Source organism: Asterias amurensis, chromosome 4 (genome assembly GCF_032118995.1).
Source record: "Asterias amurensis chromosome 4, ASM3211899v1".
NCBI classification, from domain to species: domain Eukaryota; kingdom Metazoa; phylum Echinodermata; class Asteroidea; order Forcipulatida; family Asteriidae; genus Asterias; species Asterias amurensis.
The window spans coordinates 17,935,993-17,962,014 of record NC_092651.1 but is presented as its reverse complement, the minus strand read 5'-3'; the positions used below and the strand labels follow the sequence as shown (position 1 = coordinate 17,962,014).

Below are 26,022 nucleotides of genomic sequence, written 5' to 3'. Positions count from 1 at the left end.
AAAAAGAGTAAATCAGCTGATCCGAGGAAAAGTTGTATGCCTGAAGCTGGGAAACCAGCCACAACAATGAGCATGACAGGGTGTTTTTTTGTCTGGTAACCTACATCTGGTAAGCAGCATTATTTTCTATGAAATATGGCCTTTAAGAGCAGGTCCAATTCCTTGCTTATAGAGAGCAAGCACCGAATTTCGTAAGTTGCGTAATCGCAGGATGCCTAGTAACACACGCGTACAAGCAAAAGTTCCTTACTATCATGTGAAATGCGCTTGACGCAAGCGCGGAAATCTCTGCTTCTGTAAGCGAAGACTCTTTGCTTACGGTGAGCAGAGCCATGCAATTGGGCCCTGTTTGCTGGCAAGCATGTTTACAAGAAAAAGTGCTAAATGAAAAGGGTCAAACTTCGATCAGTTTTAATGAATATTTGACATACTAATTGCGCGTTCACAATATATTTGCATTGTTGCATAACTCATCTGCTAACAAGAAACACCAGATAGTTGGTTTGCATGCTTATGATAGGCAGTAGTTATAAATAAAAATGGAAATTCTACTGAGGAAAGAGTCTGCTTACATGTTTTAGAAAATTGGCCCCAGCCTCTTATTCTACTTAAATACCCAGCAAGAGGGTGAATAATTCAAAGAAGTATTAAGAAGAGAAGAGCACTGACATTTAATGCTACTTTTTACTTTTCTTTTTAGCAATAATGTAAAAAAATGCCTTTAGGAAAAATGTGGAAGTCTACTTATTAAAATAAAATACATAGCAAGATGGCGAATTCAAAAAAGCTTCAAATAAGCTTCTGCTGCTACTGTTTACTTTTCTTTTTAGCAATGATGTAAAAAAAAAGCCTTTAAGAAAACTGTGGAAATGACAATTGTATAACAGCTGCATTAAAAGTGCAAGCATTAAACAGCTGCAACTTGTCTCTAGTACTATTTACGTGTGCTTTGCAAACTTCTGGAAGACTGATGTAGCATCTAACTATCAAATTTGATTTGACTAGTTACTCTTGCATCCATGGTGCTTTGGTTTTAAATCTTCCTACTATCTGACCATTCATGGTGTATGCATCAATATATCGTACGGTGAATGTATCTACACAGTACACAGTCAACCCTCCTACTGTCAGACTATTAAATTATCACCCACTATGGTTTTGAATGATAGATAAACTATTCCAGTCTGCAATATTATTTTTTGTGGCGAAAGTGTTTACACAGTACACAGTAAACCCTCCAACTGTATGACCATTCAATATCATCCACTATGGTTTTGAATGATATACAGATGACGAGTCTACAAAATATCATTTGGTGAATACATCTACACAGTACACAGTCACCCTCCTACTGTCTGACCATTCAATATTATCCACTGTGGTTTTGAACGATAAACATACTACACCAGACCAGCCGACAAATGATATCATGTGTCGAATGTATCTACACAGTACACACATTACACAGTTGGTGCGATGCCACCACAAATAACCAATGCAGTTAAATGGTCTGTGGACTCGCTGGAAAATGCTACCAACAGGAGGGTTAACATGAATTTCTGCCTTTCAACTTATTTTTTACAATTAAATTACAGAACTTTAATTTGCCGACCAATTTTCAAGGTTATATTTTTACTTCATAAACAATTCTATGCGCTAGAATTAAAAAAACTGTAGCCTAAGTAGAACAGCGTTTATAAATTATATCTTTTTGTCCTACCAACGGAAGAAAATACGGAATTTGGAATGTGACAATATTATTTGGAAACAAAGGTCAAGCTCTTGTGTTTTGTGTCAGTGTGGTTTCGAATCCTGGTCACGACACTTGTTGTTTCGTCCTTCAGATGGGACGCAAAGCTCTTGGTTCATCGTGTTGTGTTATGCATGTTAAAAGAACCCAGTACACTTAGTGTCAAGAGCCTTCAACAAACAATTAACAACAGACTTTTTAGTCCGAACTATTTTTTTACCACACATTAGAAATGTTTTGGTGAGCACAAATGTTTTACCTGTAAGCTCATAAGAGTGCTAGGAGCGTTTGCTAAATGACATTATTTTATCGAGTACGAACAAGCCATAATCTACACACCACCTTGTATTCCAATGGCATTGTGATTACGGCATTGACTTTATAGTACGAAGGATATCACTTGTTCTTAAATGCATTGATGTCACAAATTTGAAATCAATGTGGGAAGTGCTCTCACTAAATACAAAAATTAATCCAACATTACACAGAGCCAACTTCACTAGTGTACTAGAAACGGCAATACTGGTTTAACAGCATAGCGTGCATTAAACTTATTTAATTCAGATTTTTGTGGGAAGCGCTTTAACATCCAATGCTTGCAGTGCATAGGTAGCTATGAGTTTCTACACTTAAGTTGCAACAATAACAGATTTTAAAAAGGAGGGGAAATATCATTTTCAATTTTGTGACACTCAATTTCCATTAGGTAGAGTCCTCATGTGAGTGGACAAAAGTTTCAGGTCTCTAACCCCAATGTTAAAATGGTATTGTATTTGATACAATTTTACAACTTTAGTGAGGTGACCTGTCAATGATCATGATTGATAATAGAGGTGCAGAAAGCAGACCAAGTGCATGGCGAGTACAAGCATCATCAGAGATGAAGAAGACTACTCATAGCTGGTCCACGGGCTGGTCCCACAGAAACTGCTCCATGCTGGTCCCAGGGAACTGGTCCCCGAGACCTGATTCCCCTGAGAGCTGGTCCCATGGAACTGGTCCCACAGAATTGGTCTAACGGAACTGGTCCCAAAGAAACTGGTCCCTGAGAGCTGGTCACAGGGAACTGGTCCTAGAAAGCTGGTCCCAGAGAGCTGGTCCCAAAGAGCTTGCACCAGAGAGCTAGTCCCTGAGAACTGGTCCCAGAGAGAGCTGGTCCCACAGAGCTGGTCCTCCAGAGCTAGTCCCAAAGATCTGGTACTATAGATCTGGTCCCTGAGATCTGGTAACAGTAAATTAATCCTAGAGAGCTGGTCCCCCAGATCTGGTCCTACAGAGCTGGTCCAAGAACCATTCTAGAAGAAAAGTGACCAGTACCAAGGATATACGCAGAGTGACAAGTATACAAGCTGTAGAGAATTAAAACACCATCTGCATGGAATGCACCACATCTTTGTGATATGCGGTGGCAAAAACTATTATTGACGACTCCTGTGGGCTTGTCTAGTTGAGGGGGAAGCAAGCACAGGTCACAGGTCATAGTCCTGCCCCAAAGGACAGTTTAAAGGCAAGTTCTATAACATTTTGAGTTGCACTGTCATGGTAGCAGACGTAACATTCTCTCGGATGTGGATCCTCAAAAAGTCTCCTGGTAGAAGAGAAAAAATAAATACAAAATTTAAATCTTTTTTTGGAAAGTTCAAAAGACGGTTTAATTTATAGATACTACACAAATGTATGTAATAAGCCACAAGGAATACTGACTAAACACTGACTTAGATACATTTTAATAAACTTTGGGTTGAACAAAGAAAAAATACTGCAGCGAAGTTTTGAACCTGAGACCTCCAGGATTAACTTCCAACTTAGCCCACTATCCCTGATGTCTGCAGTCTCACTATAATTTATACACCTAACAATGTATCCTTAAAGGACCAACTTGAATCAATTTGTCCAGTATTAGTTTTAATAGATGTTAAATTTGCATCGGGGATAAAGAATATTAATTTTTGGTTTTTACCCATACACCGATGTGTGTAAGCTACCAGACAAGAGTTCTAGAGGCCACATTCAGTAATTTCACTTTTTTTTCTTCTTCATAAAGCTTAACAAATGAATTGCTTTGTGACGGTTGCCCGTCCGTTTTTATTTAGACTGTACACCCAACTCACCCTACAACCCAGTAGTTGATGCTGGGTGGTGCTTTCTTCTGCTCTGGCCAGTTCTCTGGTTGACATTTAAACATCACTCCATACTCTCTCACAAAGCCTAGAGAGTGATCGGACTGAACGGATCCACTTGGCTCATCGGACCTCATCTAGGAGGGATGATCAAGAGTTTTCAATTAGAAGTCTGAATTAGAATTCTGGTTTAATCTAATTAAATACTAATTACAAAAACGTAGCTGATATAACCACGTTCACACTTCACAAGAGATAAATTTTTTACATACTGTACCAGTTAAAAAGAGTAGATGAATTTAATTACAATAAAGTACACGTATAGTATCATATATACAGCACAAGACAGAACTATATTAAAATACTGATGTTCAAAAAAAAAAAAAAAAAAATTATGATCCTCAAGGCAATGGGTAGAAAATTAATCAACAGCAAATTAATCAACTTATATAACACAATATAAGCCTAGTAAAATGACCAATATATTATTCAGTTTTCAAGTACTTTAAACAAATATTACAACTATTGGTTAAAAGTAGTGGAATCAGGAATGCATCATTTAATAATATTGACAAAGAATAAGGTAAGATTGATTTTGAAACAAGAATATTAAAGAGAAATTCATAAACGGATACTGTAGAAATCTGTTTTAAGTTACAATTGTAAAACCAAAAGAATTACATCTGCGTAAATACAAAATAAAAAAATACAAGTACATTTGAAATATATTCAACTCAATTCAATTATTTTAGGTTTGTTAATTCAACCAACAAAAACACACGACAGTAGTTGAAAAGACTAAAATTTACATGTTAAAGGCACTGGACACTATTGGTAACTACTCAAAATAATTTTAAGTATAAAAACTGACATTGTCTTTGACAATTACCAAACGTGGCCAGTGCCTTTAACATACAAAAAAACGTCATGAGTTTGTAAAACTAAAAAGATAAAACCTGTAGACCTGAGAAAGGGCGATCAAACACAATGGAACTTAATACAAACACATGTATGGATGACGGATATAAGCACTATATAAGAAGCCACTATTATGATTATTTTAACCCCTTTCTGATGTTATTTACCAGGAAGGAAGTTGCCAATATAAACTTAGAAATATTTTGTCATTTAAATTCACAAAAACAAATATTTTCTGAAAATTTCAATCTTTGGCCTGTTTTTTGCTCATTTCTATATGATCATATTTCTGACGATTGACCCATTCAGCTTGATCCCATCACAGAGGTACAATATAAAAAGATGTTAAATTCCACGTACCTTCAATTGAGTACTGCGACACATGACATGTCTGATGGTGATGCAACACCGGTTGAAGTTCTGAATGAGCCGATTATGTGTGTTCCCATTGATGAGGGTCAGGTCACCGTGTGTAGGGCATGCTATAACGCCGCTGGCTCCATCAAGGTGTATGTAGTGGAACAGGGTGTTATCACAGCCTGCTGTGAGTCTGGTGAGTGAAAAAAAGTTCAAAAAGAGTGATTATGGTTCACGTGACATGACCTGGGCCCAATTTCACACAGCTGCTAAGCACTAAAATTTACTTAGCATGAAATTCATTGATAAAAACAAGACTACCAACCAAATTTCCACTTGTTCCATTTTGCTTGTCACTGGTATTCAGCTGTTGACAGGAAAATGCATCTTACATGCTATAATGATATTTGTTTCACTGAGACGAAAATTATTTTTGAGACTTGTTTAAATTATTTATCAAAAAATACAGCACATCAGCAAGTAGTATTTTAAGGGAAGCTTTCTACTACCATTATCTTCAAACTGTGCAAGTTTAATGTAAATCTGTGGAAATTGTGTTCTGTGTCTTACAAAAAGTACCCAGACCCTTTAAGCACTTATAGCTAGGCACAAAACATTGCTATGACATGTAAGATATCCAAACAACCATAGAGAACTAGAGGGCGCGCTGGTGATGCTGCGTGCACAAACGCGATGGGACCGCAAGGAGACAAGTGCGCCATTTTGTATGATGAACGTTGTACGCGCGTTGAATATGGAGTACACGTCAGTGTATGTGTATAATAGATACACGCTATGTAATGTTGTTTTGCAACTGGCTGCACGTCGGGCCGCATAACTAGGCTAGTACACCCTCTATTTCTTATAATATAACTCTATGCAAACAACTTACTTGGTTGCAGTAAAGTAGTCATTACACTCTATTTCCTCTATACCTCTGTGCATCATGCCCATGTTGTAGGGGTCCGGAATCAGACGCTTCTTCCTTGAAACCTGAAAACAACGGTACAATAATTGGTAATGAGCAATGGAGAACTGTCGATAGTATAACACATTGTGAGAAACGATTCCTCTGAAGTAAAGTGGTTTATCAGTAAAAGGTATTTTCTGAGGCCTTTTATTTCTACCTGAAAGCACAAAAATTTAAAGAGCAACAAGGGTGTTTTCTTCTTTCTTCATTTCTTGCATCTTCAATGACCAATTGAGCCCAAATTTTTACAGGTTTGTTATTTTATTCATATGTCGAGCCACACCAAGTGAGAATACTGGTCTTTGACAATTACCAAATGTGTCCAGTGCCTTTAACCATCAGAACTTAAATTCAATGCTCTTAAACCACTGGGCCATATCAACATATTTCAGTTTCATTTTTTTCTTCAGTTTGTTCTCATGGACGTGATGTAAGCCTTCCCACCTTATAAAGTTCCATGCTACCAGTAGATCCGGCAGACACGTCAGACCCTTTCCTCTCTCCGTTCTTCCGTCGTGACGAGACCGGGGAACTCTGCGTACTGTTTGCTCGTGAGTTGTACGGGCTTGAGGGCTCGCTCTCGTTGTCAGAGTCTAGTCTGGAGATGGTGTGGCGTCTCGGTCGGGGACTCGGTGTGGACAGCTGATTGGAACCAGGTGAGCTGGACCTCTTGGATGAACCATCTGCTTTCAAATGTTTCCTCCCTGGAAAGATTCGTTATAAATACAGGCATGATTATTGGGCTTTGGAAAAAAAAAAAAAAAAAATTATTTATAATATTTTTTACAAAGTAAAGGGCCGATTAAAAGGTTTTAATGCTACATACGAAGTGTTGACTTAACAACAAAAGAGGTCCACATAGTATAAGGACTTGAAACACGATGTGGACTTAGGGCCGGTCCCACTGCAGCGATAACAAGAACGATAACGATAACGACACAAAGAGAATGCATTCCATTGGTTGAATGAGCGTGTGCGTATTTTGCGTGGAGCAATTCAATCATTAGAATGCGTTCTCTTTGCGTCGTGATCGTTATTGTTTTCGTTATCGCTGCAGTGTGACTCAGCCTTTACACATGTCCACACAGTGTCTTTTTATAAGTGTACAGAATAAAGGAATGATCACAGAATGACTGCAACATAAAGCTGCATGTACACTTGGTGTTCTATAGGCTTTGACAACAACATTTAAGACTTTAATTGATCTTACCTCTTGCTGGTGATTGGCTGTGTAGCTTGGACAGCATTGGAGATGCTTGGATTGGTAGAGGCGGGGTGCCAGACTCGGCAGTACTTTTACGTGTCGGGAAAAACCAGTCTGCACAGGACAGGGCTGGAATTGGCGGAGCTGACAATCTGAAATAAAAATATAATTCAAAGTATTTATAAAAAAAAATAATAATATTAAAAACAGAATTGATTACAATTAGTAAAATATGAATGATTTCACAGAACAACTATGCCAAAGCTAGGAACTAAATAAAGGTTATACAATTCACTACGAAAGCAAGTGAAACAATCATGTTTTCATTAAAAATAGAATCAAAAGTACTTATTAACAAAAACATTGAAGAAAAACACAGTATTGATAACAAACAATTAAAGTATGAAAAAAAAAAAAATTAAAGTATGAACAAAAATAATTATGCTAACCCTAGGAACTTCACAAGTCTAAATAAACATAACACAATTCATTACGTAAGCAAGCAAAACAATCATGATATGTTTTTTGAGAAATATTAGACAATGAGTAATAAACACAAACACACATCAGATAATCATATTATTAAAAAACAAAATGTAAATGTCTGGTATTTCCAAAATCAGGTAATAAACCACTAGGGAAACTGACTGGGTAGGTGTTGAAACATTTTGGGTTGAACAAAGACAAATATACTTGAGCAAAACTTGCACTGTCTATTTGAGCTCAAATGTTAGCAATCTCCCGATTTGTTTACATCTTTGTTCGGAGGTGTCAGTCAGAAGCCATTCAACCTGTTAATGTTATATAGCCAGGGATCACGCCCAAGTTTATGATACAACCTGGGTAGTGGTAGAAAAAGCAATCACATTGTTTCAAATGTGTGTGACATTTTGTCAAAAGAGCATATTATAAACAAATGAAAAAATACAAACGCTTCTAGAACAAGAATAAAACAAATGAAAACATACAAACGTTTCCAGAATAAGAATTGTACTCATTATTACTGAACATAATGACAAAGGTAAATGTTACATTGGCATAATTTTTCACTTTATTATTATTTCATTTCTCTACACAAGTTCAATCAATTACACACAACAGAGATATAAAACAGATACGGAGAAGGCTAGACTGTGGAGAAAAATGTAAATTTTCTAACAACCTAAAAGTTCAGTCAGTCAACAAAAATATTTATTGAAGGTACAGAAATGCAAATATACACAGGGAAAAAAAGGATTAAAAGTTACAAAGATATAAATAAATCCAAACTTTGACCTTTCACTTTCATATCAGTTGCAGCATTTTCTTATAGAGAGACCACAAGACACAAGAAGTTTTTTGGACTAACCTTTCTTCACACGCCAGTGGTACATTGAGCGACTCTAGATGTAAGAGTGTCGCCCTCGCCTGGTCAATATAGAACGGGTCAGGGGATGGGTTCCCTTCACATCTGATACAAGACAACGAGAGACAGTTTATAACAATAAATTCCAGATCTCCTTTTTAGGAATTTTGTTTTAGCTAAAAAAGTCTGACCCCCCCAGATAAGTTCACTCAGTGTGACAAGCAGAGCAACAAGAAAAACGCAAGAAAAAACATGGATATCCCTACAAACGCAAAATTGGTTTCATGCGACAGGAATGCAAGCCATAATTAACCCTTTAGTGATTAGTTATTTCTGCATCATCATTCCCAAACGCCCAGTTATCGCTAATATTGTTCATTTATTTAATAAACACGCCACTTGTGGCCGCTGTGATCTCTAAATGAGTGTTACGTTCACTTGATCCTCAACAATACACAACAAGTCTTTCAAATAATTGTGGAAGGATACTTACTGTGATGCACATCCCGCTGCTTCCATCAACAGACACAGTAGACTGTTCCTCTGTCAAATAAAGTGACACAATACCTTATAAATAAGCAACAGCAGGGAGTGAATGTTCGCCCTTTCCTTACAACAGGCAACTTTAATCGACTGCACTTAGTCATACCCCCTTGTCTTTACCACTGGTGACTTAAGTCGACCGAGCCTAAAAGTTAGACAAAATCTCACGAGCCTAAATTCTTCAAGAACAGATGTGAACATATCTAGATGACAACATAGAATATATACCACACACGATGTTTGGTCCTTGGGAAAAAGGTTGCTTTTAATCAAGTACAAGGGCTGACCTATATGTACACATGGCATAGACTGTAATGGACATTTCAGGCCTTAGTATAAACAATTTTCGGTGTTAAAAAAAACAAATTCAGAAACCAGACTTAAGTTGAAAGAATATCATGCATGATACATGTATACCAGCCTGCCCACCCCCAAAAACATCAACATTATATTGCTTTATAACTGTGCCCTACCTGGCCAAGAATAAGCAGGAACCATCTTCCTTCAGGCTCCTGGTACCCCGGCACGGCTGGTTCCGTCTTCTCAGTTCTCCTCGTTGGGAATACCTCCTTCCAAATGACTAGTTGACCCACCTGCTGCTGGGAGCATAGCACCATCAGACTGTAGTTACGACAGTAGACACTGATATCGCGTAGGTCATCCTTGGGCAAGTGACTGGCTGTTACATAACCCTACAGAATAGAGGATAGGATTGTTACATACATGTAGCCCTACAAAAACCGACAATTTATCATGTTTATCAATTAACGCTACACCGATCTCCAGTTTTTAAAGAGCTGAATAAGTTTAGGAAACCATGGAAACAAATCTTTGTGGAGATCAGAACAAGGGTTGAGATAGATTAGAACAGTTCTTCACCGAACCCACACTCAATCACAGAGGAGAAGAAAAAAAAAACTAAATATAAAATGCGTAAGCACTAAACAAGAAATTGCAACTCTATGACCTTGTATATATTAACATCATGGTAATAGACTGTGTATTTGAGCATGTTAACTTTGGTCTAAAACACATTGCTTTAACGCATGAAAGAAACAAACTTGCGCATTATTTTAGCTAACCCTAATGTTTGAATCTGTGCGAGACTTGCACAGTATATCACCTCATCATTCAGTACTTTTACAAACAAATCATTACTGTTAAAATAAGTTTGTTCATACCTTATAGAAAAGGCAGGAACCAAGTAAAACGTAGGGTCTCCTGTCATCGTAGTGATCGTCAGACTACAACATAAAACAAAAGAAGAAAATCAACAGTGCACATGAACATATACTTGTGTTTTATTTCTAGACAACATTAAAAGACCAGCATAATAGTTTGATGCAAAACAAAGAAGGTACTGGTAGCACTTAAATTACCTTTGGTAATTGTCACTTGGTTTATTGCAGCAAAATGCTTTAAGTAACAATTCTGTAAAAATTGACTCAATTGGTCATTTAAGTTGCAAGAGAGTAATGAAAGAAAAAAACACCCTTGTTTCACAAGTTTGACAATGATAAAAAGATGGACTTACCATGTCAGCAAAGTCAACAGCTTCCAAGTCACTTAGACTACTATCAATATTCAGCTGAAACAAACAAATTTAAATTCACATTTTTGTAGCTTTACTAATTTGCATCGGGGATAAAGAAAAATATTTCTGCTTCTCTGACTTGTGATCTCAGTATTTTCCTGAGTCCTCCAGCAAAGAAATTTCACCAACATACTACTCGGCTGTGATTCAAAACAAAATTTACCGAGTGCCTGACGCTGATTCAACCTGAGGTGCCTCACAACGTTTATGTTGCAAAAACATTTTCATCAAATATAATTAATTTTCAATTAGAGAATAACAACACTATTATCATTGCTTGTTTCAGAAGACTAACAAAAATGGTCGCAAAAATGGGATAGCGCTTAAAGGCCTCGCACACACCCATAGACCTTTGACATGGTGCAGCCATCTTGACTTTCTCCCATTGATATCAATGTTACCAAACCGAGGCTGGAAGAACAAAATAGTCTGTTCCAATTTTCAAAATGATTATTAGCATTCATTATTGTTATTCGATACAAGGAACATGACCAAGATGGAGGCAGCATGATAAAGGTCTTTACCTTGATCTCCTCAGGTAGATCCAGCCACCTGGCTCCAGGGAGACCCTCTAGGAAGATGTTACTATTGGTCTTCTGACTCTGCTGAGTCTCTGCCAGGAGAAGACGCTGGAAGAGCAACCTGAACAGGTGGTTGAGCCTCGGATGGTTGGAGTCTTGGAACGCACTGTGTCGGGATTACAAATCAATGAGGAACTTTTAGAAGCAGATGCCAAACCCTTTTACACAAAATTGCTTCAGGCAAGAGTGACTGCATATTGCACCGCAGCACCTTGTAAACCATTTCATGTGCTACGTAAAAGGAGTAGGTCTCATACATCAATGTAGCACCACATACCTTGCAGGTAAATACTGAATGCTGAAGCACCTTGAGCGTCAGTGAGTGACGGACATGAGCGCTATATAATAAGCCACTATTATTATCATTATTATACCACGGCCCAATTCCAAAGAGCTGCTTAAACAGCAAATATTGCTTGACAGTTTTCTGCAGAGCAAAAATAAGCAGAGTATCAGTCACAGATGGTGCATGTGGAAAGGTATTTTGGCTGGTTAGCTTTCTATTCTTGTAAGCATAAGTTTGTAAGCTACATTTTGCCAAAACAGCTTTATGAAAGTGGGTCCTGGTATTTTCTCACTGTTAGACTCACCTGTCGAGAGATTTAAATAGGAAACACATTAAGCGGACGACATCCTTCAGGATACAATCCAGAAGGAACAATGGTACCCTGTTAGCTGGAACTGCCATCACCAGTACCTCTGTGCCTACTTTCTGATATCCGATGTGAACCAGTTCACCCTGAATGACGAGTGACGTGCTGTGAGGAGAATAGGTTGAATTATTAGATTTTGAGTAAGCATTGTCCACCTGAAGGAGACATTCTGCAGAGGAGGTAGAATGTGGCATTCAAATGGCTACACAATCTGCAAAGGGTGCAGAAAGTGGCATTCCACAGAATGATGTAGAATATGGTAAGCCCAATGGGAATATTCTACGGAGGATGAAGAATGTGGCAACCCAACAGGGAAATTATGCAGATGATACAAAATGTTGCACTCTATTAGGAACATTCTGACGAGGATGCAGAATTAATCAAATAAGTGCGGACTAGTCAAAGGCAGCATTTCTTGTGAATCGCTATGACATCTTGTTCGTTTGAATTTCCTTACAACAACTTTCTCTCACATTTCCGTGCCTGTTTCTTTAGGGGAAATTTGAGACTGGATGGTTCTCACCTCTTGATGGCACTATTCGTAATATTCTGCAGCATATCACTCAGCGTGATGAAGAGACCTCTGATGTCAGTGAGTTTCCTGGAGGCTCTGGTCAATGGAAACTCATACAGAATATCCTGGAAGGGAAGGAATGAGGGTACAACCATTTAGCAAAATATTCTTTCTGGTCCAGTGTAAACCAATTCTGAGCAAAACCTTGCGGTCTTGCAACTGCTTGGGTAGTATTGAACTGTCAGATAGTAGGAGAGTAAAAAATAAAATAAAGGGCCGTAAGGTCAGATCAGGAATATAGGTAAGATTTGCAAGTACTTGAACAAAAGTGCCACTGAAAAGGTCATTCACGCATTTGTTACTTCTCGTCTTGACAACGGCAATGCTCTTCTCTACACTCTTCCTAACAACCAGATTTCCTGACTTCAAGGGCTCCAAAATACTGCTGCCCGCATTGTGACACTGTCTAGGAAATCCTGCTCTATCACCCCCATTCTTAAACAACTACACTGGCTCCTTATCTCTCAACGAATCATCTTCAAGCTGATGCTCATTGTCCACAAAGCTCTAAATGGCACAGAGGCTCCCCACTATATTTCTGAACTGCTTCAAGTTTACACTCCATCAAGGAATCTCCGATCAAGTTCCATGCTTCTCCTCATTGAACCCAAGTCTCGACACTCATGGGGTGACAGGTCTTTTTCTTCAGCCGCGCCACGCATCTGGAACTCTCTACCACTTAATCTTCGATCTTGTGTTTGTACCGCAAAATTCAACACTCTTCTCAAAACTTATCTTATGTCACAGGTTTTCAATGACTAATTTTGTTGTGTCTGTTTTTCTTTGTGTTGTGTTTTGTTTTTGTCTTGTTTTGGTTTTACTGCGCCTTGACCACCCAGCAGGGTGGATATGTGAGCATTACAAGTCTTATTATTATTATTATTATTATTATGCCTTTCACCTCTGTGGACCCCAGTTCCAGCCCGAACCAGAGTGAGCCCGAACCGGAGCCGTGCAATGTGTTTTTCAGTCCCTACCTGACTGCAAGGGTTTCCCCAATAGGGGTTTTCCTCCCGCATCTAAAACTGAAATTTCTTTATTGTCTTCTCCACAAAAAAAACGGCCCAATGTTTCCATCAGGATGCTTTGTCGACTATATAACTCAGTGTATATTTGATTTGTGGTAACACCATGTGTATCAACTTGCCAGGTACAGTTTGTTCTTTTAGAGAACTGTCTTGCTTTATTCTACTACCGCGGAGTTCGGGGGTTCAGAAGACTTCTCAGTTCTGAAAAGAACTGTCCTGCTTTTTAACTATTACCCGGGCGGATGGTATAGAAAATAGGCTGGGACTATAATTCAGATTTAGAATACTTCCTAATTGACTACATCTCTGTCTTTCTACCTACCTTGTCTTCCTCATCCCCTTCTTTACCCAGTGTGAGGTAGGTGATGATGTGACAGACGTCTCGTAAAGGGTCCTCCATCTCTGTAAGTCTCTCCCCACTGATCAGCTTCACCAAGGTGCCGTTGACGGCTGGGCGTTGGGGAGGCATGATGTACTTCTCCAGGGAGCCTAGACTCGCTCTCTGCAGCTGCAGTTTGAACTACGCCAATAAGAAAGAAAATTAAAGTTAGGACATTATTTTACAAGTCATTTTTTTTCTACAAATTGTCCAAAATCTGGCTTACATCAAGCTCATTGAATGATGCTTGTATGGGAAAGTTTTTGATTTTCAAGTAAGAGATAATGACATCAATTCAATACAATTAAATTAATGGTATGGCGTGGCCAAGCAATCAAGCGCACTGGACTCAAGTTCTGTTCATAGAGTTACATTTAAGAACTAGAGGGCGCACTGGTGATGCTTCTTGCACAAACGCGACAGGACCGCAAGGAGACTCGCGCGCCATTCTGTACGCGCGTTGAATATGAAGTACATGTTGGAATTTGTATTTATTGAACGCTGACGCGATGCTGTTTTGTCAACTTACAAAATGGCCACACAAACACACACTGTGCTATGCCTGTTTTGTCAACTTACAAAATGGCCGCATGTGCGCATGCCGGGTCGCATATATAGGCAAGTGTGCCCTCTTGTTCTTATATATAACTCTATGGTTCTGTTGTATCTTTGCCATAGTGTTTCTGGCAGTGGTTGCTGAATGTGCCGCAGCACCTTGTTGACACCATTTATAAGAAGATGCTACAAATGGGTCCCACATTTAACATTTTACTTCAAACACCTGAAGCGCATTGAGATGCCCTGGATAAGGTTACTGTTATTATTAATATTATTATTATCTCACTAAGGGTCTTGGCAGAAAGGTTCATAAAACTTACCAGTGATACACTTTCCATGGAGGCCAGGACAGAGTTCACTGTTTCTGCAAATACAGGGATGCCATTGATGCTGACTATGATGTCACCTACATGTACCAGAAACATAACAATGGTAATTCATCAGAACACATGTTGTAGGCTGCTTATTTGTGACAGACTTAATAAACTTCAAGAAAGAACATTACAATGCCCCCTAGGGCACAGCACTACAAAACTATTGACCAAGAAGACAACAGGGCTTCTTCATCTACTTTACAAGTTTATTGTATTATATTTTGTTTATTTAGGTTTATCACACATAATAACAGCACAGTTAGTGCCAAAACCAGAATATTTCTTTTACTGATTTAAAATGCAGAAACTCTTGCAGTTCCATACAGCGGTCAGCTGGATTTCTCAAGCCATTTGGCCTACGGACGTAAGCTCAGTTCATACTTCCTGCGAATGCGAATGCGATACGAATATGAACATCACAAATTCGCAACGAAATTCACACTGACTTAAGTTGTGCTCAACTCTCTTGCAAATATCGCAGCGAAAGAAGGGTTATGACGTCAAATTCACATCAAATTCGCATCGCATTTGCATTCGCAGGAAGTATGAACCGGGCTGAACTAAAAATTATATCTCTTTAAAAGCTGCTAATCCCCAATATCCGTTTTTTGGCACATTTGAACACGATGAAATAGTTGCATGTTATAAACGCACCATGTTTGCTTGTGTCAATGTTGTACAAGGTTGTATACTAAGATAAAACATCATTCAAACCATGGCTGTTATACAACAGCTATAAAAGACTTTATCTGTCTCTCAAAATCCAGATGTTTGCACAAAACAATAAAACGTGAAACAACATCATTACACTGAGATGAAAGGTGTTATTGGAAGTACAATACTGTTCTTTTTGCAAACTGGGTTACAACTTTGCAATTGTACATGCCTTGAGCTAACATGTGGCACCAATCAGCGATTGCCATGGTGGCACATGTGCCTTTGCTGCAATGCCCTTTGTAAGGTTACGATACAAATTAGAATTTTGCTCATAGAAGAGCTCCTTATCGGAGGGAACGAAATTCAAAATTTAGCCCAGGTGAACTGGGTCAATACCTACCTAGTTCAACTTCTCCAGATTTCATGGCAACTCCAGATGGAACCAAGCCCCTAATACAAACACCTGTCTGCTTGGTTGAGGTTTTCCCATTATGATGCACCTCACCAACACCGTTCGACGACCCATTTTGTGACGACCCATTCTGCACAGTAGTTCTCTTGTCTGGCGCATAAACAACGCCAAGCCATGATTCCAGCTTATTAGTTTGCAAGGTTTGTTTTGACTCAGCCTTGAGGGTAACCTCTCTTAATTGTTCAGGTAGACTACGCAGCACGGATGTCCTCCATGTTGGTTTCTTGCTGCCACTCACACGTTGTTTGACATGACTCGTGTCTGCACTGTTGTTTACGTTCATGAGATCGGAGCTCTTCTTGCGGCGCATAATTTTCTGCAGGGCGGCAAGGTTCTTCTTCTTCTTGACAGCAGCTTGGGACGATGATTTGTCGGTCTTGGCTTGCTGGAGCGCAGCCTGTGACGTGGAGAAATTGTCTAACTGATGAGGGTCGTGTCCTGGCTCAAGGTAGAACAGCTCACCTGAAGGTCCCACAGAGCTGGCCCAAACTGGCTCTAAGCCACTGCAACAAGAAAACAACACAATGAAAATAATTCATTCAAATTGACATATTCTTGTAATTAATGTTTATTTGTAGTGCTCTAAGAACTTTCATGACATAGTTCCCTTTAAAAAACAACACATTCAAAGTACTTGCACTAAATCAACTGATTTAGAATTTACAATCAGCTCTGCATGCAGTCTAAAAAAACGTCGTCAGTATGGAATTTATCAACTATTCTTGACCATACAAAAAGGTTTTAAATAAATCATTCTTACTCGCTGCCACTACCGCTGTACGAACACGAATCTGATTCCCATCTCCTGTCAGCAGCAGAGGCCACCGGGGCCTTAGCTTGTTGTTGGTGGTAGTGACTTGACCCGTCCGTACGCAGTGCTTCACGTCTGACGTTACTTCGCGGTTGTTCGGAAAGATCCTCGTCCTCGATGACAATGCGCGGAGTTGTACGTTTACCAGCGACAAAATCAGGCTCAGAATTACTCTTAGGAACTCTTCCACTTCCACGATGAGTTGCCATTTTGAAAACTTTGCGTAAAATGTGATATTTACTTGACTGTTTATAAATGCTACGTAACAAAACTTTCCATTTTGTGTACCCTACCCGCCGCCATGTTGTTTACATCCGGGCGCTTTCGTAAATTGGGTCGGGTTTGACATTCTAACGTGTAGTTTGTGTAAAGAAAATGCAATTTTTCGACGGATGTCTTTTGAAAAACTACGTACTATCAAACAAGTAAAATTAATATTTATTTACTTTAACTTGAAACAGTCAGCTTCGTAGCAAACAACAGAAACAGAAACACGATTCAAAATAAAAATCAATGTTTACCTCAACTGCACGATATTTGTACTTTTATAGCTAAAACTTTATGTCAAAAGCCTCCACAGAGGGCGCTGTTCACTTGCAATATTTTTTGACACATGTTGTCTGGTCGGAAAGAAGAAGTGGTGTTGATGCGAGAAAAACAGTTTGTATCTCAGGACCAAAATACTTCCTATGGAGCGAGGTAAGAGCTTGGTGAGTTTCAATTTATACAATTTTGATAGATAGTTTATTATTATAGTTGTCTTTGTATTTTCGTTTTCCAAGCAGAGTGTTTCTCTAGTCAATTAGAAAAAGCTCAGCCTCAGCCTAGCTAGATTTTGTTTCTTCCCCAAAGCACGTGTTTGCAATGTCGTCTGCCAACTCTGCCACCAGCTTTGACCAGTACAATTTTTAACAAACCGAACACAATTTTGTTGTTTTCTGCGCAAATTCTTAACAAAATTATATTGCACGGATGCTATAAATGGATAAGTGCAATTCTAAAATGCACATTAATTTTGTTAAACAAGATAATCTTTTCATTAATTAATACTCGACAAATTTATGGTGGTCAATATAGAATCTCTTCTTGTGGTGGATGTGTTTACACGTGTATTTGCAAATGTGGTCTGCCAAAAAAAAAAAAACTTCCACCAGCCCGACCAGTGCCATTCAACTAACTGAACACATTTTGTTTTGTTTTCTGAGCAAATTCTTCACACAATTGTATTGCATAGGTGCTATACTGGATAAGTCAAATTTTAAAATGCCGCATTTTGATAAACAAGGTATTTTCTTTTCATAATAATACTCGACAAACTATTGGTGGAAGTTTGGAGTACCGTGTTAAAACAATTCTTATGAAGGAGGCCCTCTGTTGACGTTTTTTCTTTATGCACATTGGGCTGAAGTTTCGTTGGTAATTCTTGTAATGAAATCTGAATTGTGTAACAATAACTGAACATTTAGTAGGCTATAAAACGAACTCGTTAGTAAGTTGAATAAAGTTACTGAACATTTTCAACAAACACCTTAGAAAAAACAAAAAAATCAAAAACAATAATTATTATGTTTTTTTTTTAACATAACCCCTGGGCCCACCCCACATCAAATCAAATCAAATAATTTTTTAAGGAAAGAGAAAAACAAAAGCTCAATATTGTCTTATGCTGAGGACACTTAGTGTTGACAGATGACAACACTTAATGTTTTTTTTTCTTGTAAAATTTAGCATTACAAAGCAAAATTAATTTTAAACAAGACAGATAGCCATTACAGTTTGCACACTTGTAAAAATAAACTTCGTTATCTGTTCCTGAAAAAAAACAATGATAGGAATAAATTGTTTCTTATAAAACACAAACATATAATATTGCAATGTTCAGGAAGCTGAGAAATTTCTTAGCTTTGAAGACAATGATGTCCTAATGACGAAATGATTACTATATTTATAGAGTTAAACCAACAATTGAGAGAGATCAGCTGGGGGTGGGGAGGGGGTGGGGTGTGGACTGGTAATGTCATCATTGGACAATAGGCCCACCTGTCAGAACTGGAAGGCAAATCACAGCTCCCCTTAGCATAGAAGAGCACTACAGTGGAATATTCCCAACATTTGTTTTATATTGTTTATTTTCTGAAATCTTTTAGTTACTACCTAAACATACCAACAACGTTGCTCTTTGTTTTTATTGACATTACAATAGACACTCACTTTCAATATGACCTGCTCCTCCGAACTACACTCAATGGTAATATTTTGTTTTTCAAGCTGTCGGCAAGATTATCATGAGTAAACTAGGACTTTACAGTAAAGAGGGCAGGGCAGTTTTCATTTTTTCTAAAGGGTACTTCCATTGGAAAAACTAGTATACGGGAAACTTTTAAAAGGGGTTTGGCAGTGGCAGGGCAGGAGGTTTGTCAACAATACGGCGAGGGCGATCCTGTGTACATAAATTAATTTTCTTCTGTTAGCGCCCTCTTTTGACTCAATCTTCTCAGATCATGTTCTCATGGGGATAGAATCTCAGCGGTAGAATTTCATAGCACAGGGGCACCGAGGCTGAGACAATGGCCTTCCCTCTGTGTAATTCAAGGCCTCCGTGTTTGACAGCTTAAAGGCAGTGGACACTATTGGTAATTGCTCAAAATAATTATTAGCATAAAACCTTACTTGGTAACGAGTAACGGGGAGAGGTTGATGGTATAAAACATTGTGAGAAACGGCTCCCTCTGAAATGGCATAGTTTTTGAAAAAGAAGTAATTTTCCACGAGTTTGATTTCGAGACCTCAGATTTAGAACTTGTAGTCTCGAAATCAACCATCTAAACGCACACAACTTCGTATGACAAGGGCGTTTTTTTCTTTCATTATTATCTAGCAACTTCGATGACCGATTGAGCTCAAATTTTCACAGGTTAGTTATGCATATGTTGAGAAACAACTGTGAAGACAATCACCAATAATGTCCACTGCCTTTAACTTTACCGCAAATTTAGTGTTCTAAAAATAAATCATTGCAATGTAAACAAAATATTATTGAAAAAATATAGTAACAGCGACAACCTCATTTCATGTAGGCAAAAGGCATATTTTGTCATTGTGATGGAAAATAAACAGTATCAGAACTGAGTTAATGTCCCATATTTAGAAATAAATGTAAAAAGAGTAAGCTGTTGAACCTGGGCTCCTAAAAAAGTACGTAGGCCTATGGCTCACAGTTCAACTCATAATGCCCACCTCAACCTGCATGTTTTGCCAGCCGTGCAAATAATTTACAGCATTATTTACTGCCTTGATTATGTACTGGCATGGGGTATACTGCTTTACAGAACTGGAAAGTGCTGCTCTCTAAACTCACTTTGTAGTGTGTATGGACTTGATCTACTTTTATTTGATCTTGTACACATTTGCCGCTCTGAATAACATCGCCCCAGGGGAAATATTGCATAGAGTACACATCAGCGGAACAGCAACTGTGTTTTTCACACAGCACAAAAGGGTTTTGAAATAATTGTTCGTGCACAGGGGAGAAGGGGAAAATGAAGTTTGAGGCCTTTTGTTCGAACTCTTTTTTTTCATTAAATGTATGGCTCGTATCTTTCATAAAACCCGGTCCCGGTCAAAGGTAATGGGGGCACTGCAACCTATTATTCCGTGATAGCATTCCCCGACGACGATAGTCTGTGAAAAAAAACGTGTCTATCCATCTTAAATTTCACTTTGCTTCACTAACTCTCCTACTACCGGGTATTTTGCTTTCAGTATTTGAAATGCTAAAAGTGGCAGTATAGGGAGTTTAAACCCGATCATTGATCCAAAAAGGATTTAGGCTTTATTTATCATTGTAAATGGATGTCATAGGCTTCTACATAGTTTCACAAGTTCAGATGTAAAACCCAAATTCCACCATCAGCTGTAACTTGTGAAAAACAAATCCTACAAACCAAAAAGTTCACGTAAAGGGGGTGCACTTAAAAAAAAGAAAAAACACCCTTGTGTGCTTTCAGATGCTTGATTTCGAGACCTCAAATTCTAAACTTGAGGTCTCGAAATCAAATTTGTGGAAAGTTACTTCTTTTTTGAAAACTATGTCACTTCAGAGGGAGCCGTTTCTATCAATGTTTTTTACTATCAACTTCTACCCATTACTCATTACCAAGTCAGGTTTTATGCTAACAGCTATTTTGAGTAATGACCAATAGTGTCCACTGCCTTTAATCAGACGCAGAATCAAAGTTAAAAATACGTTATTTGAACCATTCTGTGTCAACCTGAACCATGCGGGTCAGTCACACTATGACCCAGAATCCGGTCAGTTCTGACTGGAGTTCTACAGTGTGTATTTTGGCAATTAACGGGCAGGCACTTTTCACGAAGTGCCGGTGTCGCATGCAATTATGTCCTCTATATGCAATACTATCCGGAAGACATTATTGGATATATGCGATAATGTCCGCCGGACGGTTTTGCATATGCAATCGTGTCCGCTCAGACGCTATTGCATAATGCAATTGTGTCCGCCCGGACACATTTGCATACAATGCAGTTGTGTCCGCCCCGTGCAAAACCGTCCTTGCAGTTATTTAAACGAGTGGTCGACGGAACACGTTCGCCATTTTGTTTACAAGCTAAGTGCATGTCATGAATAACATGGGAAATGTTCGGCCGTGGGTATTTGCTGCAATCATAAAATACGTGAATATTCATGCTGCATAATTATACGTAGGTTCAGTTCATGCGCGCACATGTACTGTACAGACATGTACATGTCCACCGGACGGTTTTTGCATAGCCCCGGAGACGATTGCATATGCAAAAGTGTCCGGAGCGTGTCCTGATACAGTTCTTTGGTTACAAAAACATAAATCTCCCAATTCTCATTTTTGTATCTATCATGCCCAAAGCAAATCTTGCATTGCAACATGTCGTGCTTTTTGTAGAATAAAAATTCTGATCCTTGCGTTTGAGAATGTATATGGAACGATTCGTTATATGGGCCCTCTTTTTTAATACGTTCATGCATGTAGATGTTTTCATTGCATTTGCTTTTCCATTCCCAACTTGAATTCCTTCCACCCGAACAATTTTCGAAAGACCGTTCATGTCAGTCATGTTTGCTTGACTGCTCTGATGGTTTTTCCCATTCAATAATCATTGTAAGAATGAATAAAGAACCAATCAAGTTTTACGACTTGGAAACTTGAAAGCGATTGGCACAATACTATATAGCTGGCATTATGGGACCGGAAACCAGTCTAACTTAACACCTGAATCCAACCCGTGAAATACGACTTAGTCAGTTGACCCCGTTGGGAGAGGGAGCAATAATATCGAGTTTTTATGACATCCCCGCTGGGATTCACAGTTATGTTTTATGGCGTCCAAGTTTACATTCACCAACAAAAGAAGTTTTTTTCTCCGGGAGCCATCCCCCAAACCGCGACCCCCACCGAAGACGAAACTACACGACCGCGGGACCTCTCGCAGCTTTGAGCCCGTCGCTCTTATTGATGCGAAGGGTGAACTCTTCGTAGGTCGGGCTAGGAAGGGGGGCAAAAAGGTAATTACTGAAGATTGTAAGGTGATATTTCTTGTAGCGAAGATTGTCAAAACAGTCGAGATGCACACGCAGGGGTGAGATGGCACACGCAACACAAATTCCACAAGTTTGGGCGACAGTCGCTCACCCCATAAAGCAAGGACCAAACTTGCTCTATGTTCACCCGAAGCGCCGCAGCGGTATTTTTTTTTTTTTTGCTCCAAACTGAAAACTTATTTAAATGATGTGAAGAGATCTGCAAACCTGATCAAATTAACATTGCAATTATGTTGGTTTTTATCCACAACAAGAAAGAACTTCTCAGGATTTTCATTTTTACACCATCATTTCCTTGTTGTATTTTCTGTAATGCATAACCGGTGGCTCATAAAATAAAACAAAATAAGGCCAGTTGTATTTTGCATTTTGGTCACTTGACATGGAAATCTTTATTTCCAAGTTAAATTTCACCACAAAATAAGGCTTCTTTTACTTGTTTCGCTGTTATACAGCCGTCCTCGTTCAACTCAACTTTCCTAATCGAGGTCTTCAGGACACTGACCCAACATCCCATCTTTGCAGACTCTCCACAAACATGTCACAATGAATCCTCTTAATGAACAATTCTAAAAGTAAATTGTTTTGAGATCAAAATACAATCACAGAATGGATTTTGACCGTCGGCACATTTCCTTTCCAAACCCAGCTGTTGATGCTCTCAGAATAAAGTGGCCCGGTTGAATTACGTTGATTTTTGACATCACCTCCTTGCCAGAGGGATTTAGAAGTTTGTTTTTGTGTTTCTTCCCTCTTCAGGAAAAGATGTGCGAATACACATTGAAATTTGTAAATCTTTTCGATTAAACACAAGCCACGAGTCATTAACAACATTTCACGTGAAATTTCTTTTATTTAAAAGTGTACACAGAAAACACCACACCGTGTTTTTTGTTGTGTGTGGGTGTGTGTGTGTTGGGAAGGGGGGGGGTGTTAAAAGCTTGTCGATGGACAAGGCACAAGTTACGGCCACGACTATTATTTATTTCAAAGTTAATCTCAGTTAGAGTAAACTAGTTCCCATCTCCCATCATCTAAAATTCAGCGCCCCTGTGAAATTGTTATCAAAATGATTGCTTATGCTATGCAAAATAGAATAATTATAACACTATATTAGAAAACGGAATATCTTTTACACACACAAACACTGACCCATGGCCCCATTTCACTTGCAGAAATCGAAATAACTAGGGATCTCTGGTGTCTTTCAGTATTTTAGACGGGAATACTTCTCGTAAGGATTGGTAGTGGCATGAAATTTATAAAAAAGGTTTTTAGTGCATTCCCCATTCCTATATTATTCTTAAATTAGCTATTCCTTGTTAACTGATGCGTTAGCATCTAAGAAAACACCTCTGCCCCCTGCTGTTTCAAAATTGACCTTTTACTATTTTTCAAATTGAACGTGCTTTTAATTTGTTCGTTTGCTCTGAAAACATGTGCTTGCGGCTGCATATTCTTTTTATTTTCCAACGAGCGCTGGAATGTATAGTCATTTCAAGAGCTTGGTCGCTCTGACCTTGGATAAATCAAATCAAGATTTACAAGGGACCCGTTATTTGATTTAGGCCTCTTTTATTATTTACAATCATTTTCAACTGCGAGATTAAGCAAAGAAATGAGCCCTCCCGGCGGCCAGGATAGAGTCATAAAACTAACATCGAGTTAAAATCCTATCCCTGTATTTAGCAAATCAAACCCCTTACAGGATAAATCGTAAAATGCAACCCCATGAGAGTGGCAGACTAAAACCAGACAAACAGGAAAATAAGCAAATGCCGGAGGACAAACAAGTCCTGTGTCATCGGGCAATTATATTTTCTCAATTGATTTGTTTAGACTCGATCGTTTATCCATTACCTCTGTTTACAATGAGTTATAAACTGCTTATAGCCTTTTTGCATAATTGTTATTTTGGTTCTTGTGATATACACCCCTAATGTATGAAAAGAAATAACACTAAGGATCTATGCTGTAATTAGATAATCAAAAAATAAAAAAGTCAATCAATTTATGGCTACAATTATTACTTTTGGTTCAATTTTATTTATCAAATAAAACAGATTATTTGGTTTCTCTAAATGAGTCGCTTCTGTGCAAACAAACAATACTAAGAAAAAACACCCCCATTCCACCACTCAACAATTTTCGTCATGGCAGCCCATTGTGTCTGAAAGATTGTGGGTGGAGGGAGGGGTGGGGGTACTTATGTATTTTGGAGGGGTACGTTATTTCGGAGGGGGGGGGGGGGGGTGGATAAAGAATTAAAGGAACACGTTGCCTTGGATCGGTCGAGTTGGTCTTTGAAAAGCGTTCTGTAACCGTTTGTTGTAAAATGTATATGGTTGGAAAGATAATGTAAAAGTAGAATACAATGATCTACACAAATATGCCTCCAAATTGCGTGGTTTTCTTTTTACCCTGTCGACTAACACGGTCGGCCATTAATGGGAGTCAAAATTTTGACTTCCATAAATGGCCGACCGTGATAGTTCGTGACGTAAAAGGAAAACCGTGCAATTTCGAGTGATACTTGTGTGGATCATTATATTATACTTTTAAAACATCTTTCTAACCATATGCATTTCATAACAAACGGTTTAAAACGCTTTTAATAGACCAACTCGTCCGATCCAAGTAGTTAAAGGCAACGTGTTCCTTTAAGCACATTGTTCTGGTTCTTATCATTTAGATTACAAAGGATCTGATTGATATGAAGTGCGGCAATACATATTTTTTTTATCATTGACGAAAGACTTTGCCAGAAATAAAATCAGAAAACCATAAAAGTCAATAATTTTATGTTGTACCCTATAATATCGTGACACACGGCAGGCGTCGATGTGATTTTGAGTTATACTCATCAAGTGTTTTTCGTTTCGGCCGTAAATCATATGAGCGCCTTATATGGGCCATTTGTTATGGAATAATATTTTATAGAATTTTTGAAAATGGGCAAATCACTTAAACCACAATTCGGTATGGCTTAAGTGTGATATGGACTTCTTCGTTTAGAGAGAAATTCACAGGTGGTTTACATTGTTATTGGAGTGGTGGGAAACATAATCTTATATCAAAGTTCTAAAAAAATAGCTGTGTTGTTTTTGTAAAATACATTTTAACGTTAACATATTTTGATCTTGCTGTGACAGATGGTTTTAATTTCTGTGAATTTGGTAAACCCCTGCGCTTACGCTCACATATCGTGTGTATTGCTATATACACAACTAGATGCCTTCGAAAACAGAACTGGGAAACCATAGTGTAAAAAAACCCATGAAGATTTAGAAGACTTTAGGCAAACAAATTTAACAAAACAAGATGAAATGACAGAAAAGAGTGTCTTGCCTTTATCCGGCTTTTCTTTAAAAATCAATGCGATTTGTTAAGCTATCAGCTAATTGTAGGCTAATTACTCATTGACAAAATAATATTAAGATATCAGATGCTCAACAAAGAAAGAATTATTTTATTTTGCATCTTAAACTTTAAGAACACTTTAAAGGAACACGTTGCCTTGGATCGGTCGAGTTGGTCT

The 26,022-nt window shown here is 38.4% G+C and overlaps 1 protein-coding gene across 3 annotated transcripts in view; it reads right to left on the bottom strand.

Moving 5' to 3' along the window:
* Window positions 1–80: 80 nt before the first annotated feature.
* The window catches only part of LOC139936691 (protein inturned-like), a 45,147-nt gene continuing 19,205 nt past the window's right edge, over window positions 81–26,022 (bottom strand). For 2 of the 3 annotated variants that reach the window (XM_071931562.1, XM_071931563.1), the window contains 17 exons: window positions 16,006–16,580; window positions 14,895–14,980; window positions 13,960–14,157; window positions 12,559–12,674; window positions 11,973–12,140; window positions 11,326–11,488; window positions 10,742–10,795; window positions 10,389–10,451; window positions 9,681–9,899; window positions 9,158–9,207; window positions 8,668–8,769; window positions 7,326–7,471; window positions 6,560–6,819; window positions 6,038–6,138; window positions 5,149–5,338; window positions 3,862–4,007; window positions 81–3,338 (listed from right to left, as the gene is read on the bottom strand). In XM_071931562.1, coding sequence (XP_071787663.1) covers window positions 3,227–3,338; window positions 3,862–4,007; window positions 5,149–5,338; window positions 6,038–6,138; window positions 6,560–6,819; window positions 7,326–7,471; window positions 8,668–8,769; window positions 9,158–9,207; window positions 9,681–9,899; window positions 10,389–10,451; window positions 10,742–10,795; window positions 11,326–11,488; window positions 11,973–12,140; window positions 12,559–12,674; window positions 13,960–14,157; window positions 14,895–14,980; window positions 16,006–16,580 — 2,749 coding nt within the window. In that variant the 3' untranslated portion in view covers window positions 81–3,226. Of the gene's footprint in view, window positions 3,339–3,861; window positions 4,008–5,148; window positions 5,339–6,037; window positions 6,139–6,559; window positions 6,820–7,325; window positions 7,472–8,667; window positions 8,770–9,157; window positions 9,208–9,680; window positions 9,900–10,388; window positions 10,452–10,741; window positions 10,796–11,325; window positions 11,489–11,972; window positions 12,141–12,558; window positions 12,675–13,959; window positions 14,158–14,894; window positions 14,981–16,005; window positions 16,581–16,837; window positions 17,191–26,022 lie in introns of those variants that run through there. The other variant, XM_071931561.1, reaches the window with a different exon arrangement.